Source organism: Gossypium hirsutum, chromosome A06 (assembly GCF_007990345.1).
Source record: "Gossypium hirsutum isolate 1008001.06 chromosome A06, Gossypium_hirsutum_v2.1, whole genome shotgun sequence".
Taxonomy (NCBI): Eukaryota; Viridiplantae; Streptophyta; class Magnoliopsida; order Malvales; family Malvaceae; genus Gossypium; species Gossypium hirsutum.
The window spans coordinates 10,259,999-10,268,193 of record NC_053429.1 but is presented as its reverse complement, the minus strand read 5'-3'; the positions used below and the strand labels follow the sequence as shown (position 1 = coordinate 10,268,193).

At 33.2% G+C, this 8,195-nt stretch overlaps 1 protein-coding gene across 2 annotated transcripts; it reads right to left on the bottom strand.

Annotated features, from left to right (window-relative positions):
• Positions 1-839: 839 nt before the first annotated feature.
• On the bottom strand, positions 840-4,308 carry LOC107962599 (actin-related protein 6). Of its 2 annotated transcripts, XR_001701694.2 has the most exons (9): positions 3,528-4,308; positions 3,203-3,410; positions 3,054-3,117; positions 2,866-2,950; positions 2,711-2,761; positions 2,556-2,618; positions 2,324-2,455; positions 2,117-2,231; positions 840-1,159 (listed from the first exon to the last, which is right to left on the bottom strand). XR_001701694.2 is itself a non-coding variant. In XM_016899047.2 (8 exons), the coding sequence occupies exons 1-7, from the start codon at positions 4,211-4,213 to the stop codon at positions 2,326-2,328; spliced, it is 1,287 nt and encodes a 428-aa protein (XP_016754536.1). In that variant the 5' UTR covers positions 4,214-4,308; the 3' UTR covers positions 1,842-2,231; positions 2,324-2,325. The 2 variants fall into 2 exon arrangements, 1 of the variants encoding a protein (XP_016754536.1); XM_016899047.2 differs by lacking the exon at positions 840-1,159 and having other exon boundaries at positions 1,842-2,231.
• Between the last annotated feature and the right edge of the window lie 3,887 nt (positions 4,309-8,195).

The window sequence follows — 8,195 nt, the reverse complement described above, 5'->3', positions numbered from 1 at the left end:
GGGGAGAGCAAAAATTGGTTTTAATCGAAAAAATAGAAAAATCAACACAATCGGTTTTTTTTATTAGGGCGGTTTTGTTAGTTTTGTCATCTATTTAGATGGTTTTTTTCAGTTGAATCTCTATTTTTGAATCCCAAAATCAAATTGACCAAAAAAAGTGACTTATATTATATCATTTTTAATTATTTAAAATATATTTATTTTTTATAATATATAATAAATATATTTATTTTTTAATTTATTTAAAATTTGAGTCGATTAATCGAATAACTAACTAAATCAATGTAGATTCGATTTTGATTTGTTCAAGTCAATTCTTAAAAAACTAACCAAACCGACCAACTAACTGATTGCTTATCCCTACTTATTCACAGCGAACTCTGCAATTTCATTTCAATCAAGAAAATTACAGATGGGTTAACGACCCTCAAAAACTGCTAAAGGTGTCTAATTGCCTAAAAGCTCTCCAGCCTCAGACATTCCAGCATAAGGTTTTCATTATGACTAACGACCCTATTAACTATATATTAAAAATGTCTAACAATGTATTTAATATATAATAAAAAAAATCCTTTTCACCATTATGTATTAATAAAAGGGCTAAAAGTTCAAGAGAATCTTTGAACTTTAAAAAAAAATCAATTAAGCCCCATTGAAAAGACAGCTTTTGACTATTAACTTTAACGATTGACTATGAAAGTGTAATGATTTTTTTCATTTTTGAGTTATTTTCGTCACATGTCACTCATAATTGTGCCACATGAAGAAAATTAGTATTTTTTTATTTAAAATTGTTAAAAATCATAAAAATTATAGAAAATCATAACAAATGTAAAAAATATAGAAAAGTGCAAGAAAATATAAAAAATATAAAAATCGTAAAAAAATTACAAAAATATAAAAATATTTAAAATTTTATATATAGTCTCCATTGTCTATGTTGTGCTCTTCCGTAATTATAAAATGTTGGAGAGAGCTTTGGAGTGGCCAAACGTTCTTTTTAACCCTACCACCATTGTTTTATTGATCCTTGTGCTTGTCCGCCACAGACCTTGTAAACTTGCACCCTTGTCCATCTTCACTTTGTTCACCAAGGTTCTCCCTCCCCAGTATCACCCGTCCACATTAACCCCCATCAATATCGTCGATGACAGTGTTACTGGGAGCAATGATAATGTCATCATTTTCAGCTTGGTTTTCGCCACTTTCTTTCGTGGTTTCTACGTATGTTTTGATTAATAATTATGATAAAAACATACATAAAAACCACAAAAGAAAGTGTTAACATAATAATAATTGTTAAATTAATAATTAAAAAGGTGGATTGAATTTTAATTAAATTAACGTCATAATTGTTGTCAGTGCAAGAAACGTGGATTCGAGTGCGACGTATTATCCTTTTATTTAAGAGTTAAGAAATAACTATGAATAATTTTAAGCATTGTAACAAAAAACAAATATGATAATAACCTATAATGAAATTAATGTTAAAAAAAAACTTAATTAATGGAAATTTAATATACAAGGGCTTGATATTTTTGCAAAGCTTAATTAGTTTTTAAAAGAAAAAAAGTTCAAGGACTCTTATAGACGCTTTAACCTAATAAAATTATTCTAAAAATATTAGATTCACTTCAAACTTTACTTGATAAAACGCTAATTAAACGAACAAAAATCAAGTAGTATAGCTGACTAACAAACGAATAAATTTGCTGATGAAAACCACAATATGGGTGAAAATTTTATATAAAAAAATATAATTCAAGTCCAATTAAATTGATTTTTATAAATTTTAAGTAAAAATATCAAAACAGAAAATAACAACAAAAACACCCTCAAAATAAAATCTCATAATAATATTTATTACTTTATAAACAAAAATAAATTTCTAGTCATTTCCCAACTGAATTGATGTCCAATTAACTCAACATCAATTTAGTCGAGCAACTATCTATATAGATACAAGTCCATCCATCGAGTCATATATTCTTCAGTGATTGTGGCCCATCGTTGCATTTTCACAAAGCTAACCTCTTAAATGCCTGGCTAATTGTGGAGAAATTCATTTCCACAAGGAAAACACATTGATTCAAGAGCTCAAATTTTAGTAATTTACCAAATCAAGTTTGATGCGAGCATATGAGATCGGCCCTTCGTGGAAAGAATGCTGTTCACCATGGAAGATATGCTCAAGCTCTTATAACAGCCAGTTGATATCCAGCAACATCTTCCTTCATGTACAGTAGAAGAGAATCCAAGAACCTTAAACCTGAAACCTAAATACTACATACAAAGATGCATTGCATTGGTTCAGATCACATACCTTCAATGAAAGAATCTCCTCCGACATCGAGCCGATCCATGCTCTTCGTACTCAGCCTTGGTGACACATGTTGATTCAAAATTGGGACTCGATGCCAAAAGTGAACCTCCACGCCACACATCTAGGATTGGACTGACAAGCATATCCCCGAAGATTTTTACCAAATGGATAGAAATAACTTTGCAGAGACATGTAAAATATTAACAACTTATATACAAGTTAGAGAATTTACTCGTTTTGAGTTGTTATCTTCACTTGATACTCATGTGGGACAAGAGGGCGAAGATCCTTTTGTCTGAAATTTAGAATATCACTATGACTGTAAATCACAGTGTCGTCTCTTAAATTGGGATTAACACAGTCTAAAGGTCCAGGGATCAAGCTTACAGTCTTTCGGCAAATCGAGGAAACAATGTACTTCCACCGGTAAATATAATGCTGTTCAAGCACAGGACAAAAAACACTTGTAAGTGGCATGAGTTAATTAAACTTGAAAGACATGTATATTTTTCTAGGTTGCACTTAGAAGAACATAAAACCACCTTTGATAAAGTACAGGGCGAAGATAAGGATGGCATGAATTGACAGCTCGAACAATGCATTCTGCTAGTCCGGCCTCATTCATTCCTGCAACAAGAGATGAAAAAACAATGTCCGCATTTCTTACATCATTGATCTCACGTCATTGATCGATTCCCAAATGAAATGGAAAACCTAAAACTATACATACCCAAATCTGCAGGTTGGAAGATCATCTCCGGAACGAGAAACCGTTCATTGATTAAGTCAAACTCCTACACAAGGAAGCCAAGAACATCATTGAAAATGTGCAGGCAAAAAATGTAACACTTAAGAAGAAAGAGAAAGTTGGAACGCTACATTTTTAGTTAAATCCACCCTCTTCCTCTCCTCAGTCTTGGCGATAGTTTCCAACTGATATGTCTCTTTGTTTGGTTCCATGGCAGCTGATGGAGAGGCTCTGAGATGCCTCTGGGCTGCTTCAGGGTCTTTAACATAACCCTTTTTGTGTGTCACACCATCAGGCAATACATAGGTACATCTAAAAAGGTTGTCTTTTCCTTGTTTCCTGTAATGATTTGTCTACATCGTTTAAAAAAATAGCAGAAACAATATTCATCACATATTGCAAGCGACATTGAAAGAAATATGTATATCAAAAAATGTAGTAATCTCTGTTTTATACCTGGCAATCTGGAGATCTGTTTCAACATCAAGAGAAACAAAGCAGAGCTTCTCTTTAACATCGTCCATTAGAAAGGTTTCATCCATCACATTAATGGAGCGATATGAAACCAATTCCTTGAGATAATTAGTGAAGGCTTTCCCACCCAAATCTATCCTCTTCACCCCATAATTCAAGGTACAATTCTGAAAGACAGGGGCCACGTGGGTAAAGGAGAACCCACAGTCGACCACCAAACTACACTGCGCCTCGGAAAGCAGGCTGTCAGGACGGCGGCTGGACTCGTAGAGGTGGACGAGGGAAGGAGAATCGGCGACGAAGAGGGAGTTGAAGCCGAAGTCTTCGAAGATGAGTTCGTCGGTGGAGCGTTGGATGGAAGGGAGGGAAAAGAGGGGCTCGGTTAGGAGGAGGGAAGAAGAGGAAGGGGAGACATGGAGGAGGGAGTTGAAGAGGTGCGACCAGATGTCGCGTTGGAGATCGGGGTTGATTAGGTAGCCTCGGTCGATGGGGCGGCGGATAGCGGCGGAGGTAAGGTCTTCTTCGGTGGTAGTGGAGGGGTGGAGGAACTTTTTGGAGGTCAGAGGGCGGTAGAGACAGTTGGGAATTACGACGGCGGGATCGCGCTCGCCTCCTTGGCCCGCTTTAATCAGGCCACCGCCGTTATCGAGGACGACGACGTTTGACATTGGGGTGAAAACGAACGAACCAATTTGACTCTATAATTCGATTTATTTTTATTGTTAAAATAATAAAATTTAATATCCTTGTCCTGAATCCTGTTCTACTAGCGTGTACACTTGTTAACTCATTTTAAAATTTTGGTAAAAGTACAACATAGACCTTTATATTTGAAGAGTAATTGTATTTTGTCTTATTTTTTTAAAAGTATGAGACTTTACTCTTGTACCGAGACACTAATTATATTTTGTCCTATTTATTTAAAAATGTGTTGTTAAGTGAGTTGAAATTAAAAGATGAGTAAGATTAAGTAAATGTACTATGGAAACCTCTATATTTTATTCCTTCTACTTAAAAAATGGGTAAATTAATCCATATACTTTAGATTAAAGAGCAATTTGGTCATTTTGTTAAAAAATTCATCCATCTCTACTTTTAAGTAATAACGTGATTGACGACGCAACCAGATAGCGACACATGGCTGCCATGTGTACCTCATGAGGATGTTACACATTTTGCCACATCAACAAATATTTAAAAATTAAAAACTTTCAAAAACATATAACTTTTTAAAAGTTATTAAAAAACATGTCTAAAATATCTTGAGATTTAGTATCCTTATTGTAGTTTTTCATCATAATGTACTTGTAATTTTTGAATAGTATGGTTTAATAAAGTTTCATCGTTCACATTAATATCATTTGTATTTGTCCTCAATAGATTTTGCATGCAAAGTAAAATGAATAAGCAAATATTGGTTCACTTATTACCTAACATTTAAATAATATTAAGTTGCATTATGTGGTCTGATCATAATGTGAGAAGTCAACTTATATTAGTAGGTAATCTAAATGGTCCATAGTTTGGTGAATAAAAAGTGAGAAAATCGGTTCAAAGACTATTATGATGTCTATCAAGTCCAAGCAATGAGATAAATTGTCTTAAGTATCAGAGAGAATGACTTCCAAAAGATAGAGACATAGATATGGTTTTCTGGACTGACAATACATTGGACATGACCCAAATGAAATAAATCTATATTTGTTTACGGATTTATTCATTTCTGATGTTTGTAATGTGACTTACCTCAATCCTAAGTCAGTGAGCACTATGTGTGCGTGACTCATATACTTTGATGTATTGGAAGGTTGAGTTCAATTGGTAATAAAGCCGAAAGTTGGTACGTTGGATATACGACTTCTTCATGACATGACTTCATTTACAATAGCGAAATTCATAGCCCATTAAAGGGTAAATGATATCCTCTCATTGGCATTATACGATAGATGGAAAAGTAACATAGCCAAGGGTCTTTTTTCTAAGACGGATGATTTGATTACTATGTGTTATTTATTGACCTTTCATAAAGAAATATGTAATGATTATCATGAGATAAAAAATAAAATCATATTTGGTGAATATATTGAACCCAAAGAGATTAAGGGTAGCCTATGAGTGTAACATACATATGACAAGGTTATTGGACAAGCACTTGATAAAAAGCTTTTGTAACAATATATAATTGGGAGAGTTCAATCATGGTACATCTAGTGGATTGGCTCCATGACTACGTAATGTTGTAATTAATAGACGAAAAGTTGGAACATGATTACAAATTATTTGAGCCTAATTTATATACTCAGTCGATCCCTCTGCTAGCTCATATAACCCTGTATGATTTGCATATGAACCGATATTGTAACATCCCTCACAAGGTTCGGTCGTCAAACCTGAGTTATAGGATATTACCACAGTCAATGGAACAATTACAAGCAAAACTAAATTCATAAATTTCAAATAAACATGCAATTATTACAAATATCATGCATTACAAACAAAACCGAGTCTAAATTAAGCTTGCGAAAGCTCTAAAATTACCTAGGAACAAACAGGATCAAACTACAATATTTTCAAACTATAAAGGCACTTATGTAAAATAGGAGTCACACAACCATGTGTCCAGAATCCATGTGAATCAATATACCAAAAATTTCATCAAAAGTCACACAGTTGTGTGGCTAGGCCATGTAACAAATTGAGTCTATGAGAAAATTAAATGACCAAATCTATAATGCTCACACGGATGTGTGGCCAGCCCTTGTGACTATCAGGAACTGTATGGTACAATTGCTTCCTAATTTCCAATAAGCACAAGACCGTGTCACCAACCCATGTGTGATATACGGTCGTGTTTCGGCCCGTCTGGTGCAAAAATAGGTCATTTGATGCTTGTTACAAATCCAACTCTTAAAAGTGACCTAAAATGCATTTTGGCCAATATAAACTTGTTCAAATCATATCAATACCATGTCAAAACATAACATACAACATTTCCCTAAACATCTAACCAATATGCCACATTTGATACCAAATCACAACAATGAAACATGGTTCCATACTAATCATTCCACTTATTTATAATATTACATAACACGTATCCAATTCATACCACAAGTTAATTCATATGTACATAACCTATCATATTTGGTCACCTATATTTGCACATCCATAAACCAAATATGAGCATAAGCAATTCATCACATCCATAATTTACCATGGGAGCTCAAAATTCAACAATACCATAATTTTCCACAAAACATATTCAACATTACAATCACTTGACAATCCTATGTACATGCCACATATAATCAGTTTAAAATCATTAAAAGTCAACCGAATCAGGAAACAAATGGTGTCAGCTTCTCGTAGATCCGATGACACATTCAGAACGTCCAAAATCTACAAGAATAATGGTAACAACGGAGTAAGTATTACAAATACTTAGTAAGCTCATACAATGTAAACAATTAACTTACCTTAACTAAGAATCATATGTTAAACTAATGTGCAAGCTAAGTTTACCTATAATACCAACACAATTCCACAAGGTGAGATTATATAATTTATCAAACATAAAAATACATCAAGTACAAAGCTTTTCATTTCATAATATTTAACTAACATTTAACCACATTTCTTTCATCTATGTATACTCAAAATTTTATTACTTAAATATTTCATTCCACTTTATTTGAACATTAAGTTTATTTCGTAACTTATCAATTTTAAATTTCACATCTTTTGTATTACCCAACGAAATATTGTAAAGGAACTCAATACACAGGTGCAAATCATGTTTGATGCTTGTTCAAGCTAATCATATCCATTTGTGTTAAGTTATCCATTCGGGCTAAACATTTTATCGACACATCAAATTCGTCCGAGCTAAACTTGTGTCACATGTATTTTCGATTCCGCAACAAGTGCTGGAACTCGGTAATCATCAGTAGTTAATCACATCTATTGCTTGTCCGAGTTGAACATATATTTGTGTCAGGTTACCCGTCTGGGCTACACATTTCTAGGCCAGAGTTGTATATACATTTAAGGTTACCCATCTGGGTTAAACCTTTAAAACGACATCAAGTTACTTGTCCGAACTAAACATGTGTCACATGTATCTTCGAGTCTGCAACAAATGTTGGATCTCAGAATCATTAGAAATCAACCTGTAGCCATGTGTACAATACATTTATGAAGTTTAACTGGGTTAATTCCATCTTGTAAGTTCATGTTATTCCATTTCAATTTAATCCTTTTTCACCCTTTTGTACTAAATTGTAAACAATACAAAGTTCACTAAAACATATATTATATAGATAACATTCACAATATAATATACATGAGGAATAAAAATATAAATACACCATATGAACTTAACTGGCAAGAATAGCAACCTATAAGATATCAGGGACTAATCTGTATTTTTTTTATTTTCGCAATTATCCTCCAGTTGGTTTAAATCCCGATCTATATCATAATTTAACTCAATTATCAATAGAAAACATTATTTAGCAGCCTACTATAGACATGTATCAATCAAATTTCACTTATCAAATATTTCCTCAAGTTTTCTATTTTATTCAATTTAGTCTCTAAAACCAAAATTGTAATATCCTTCACATTTGAGCCTCGATTTCAAAATAAATC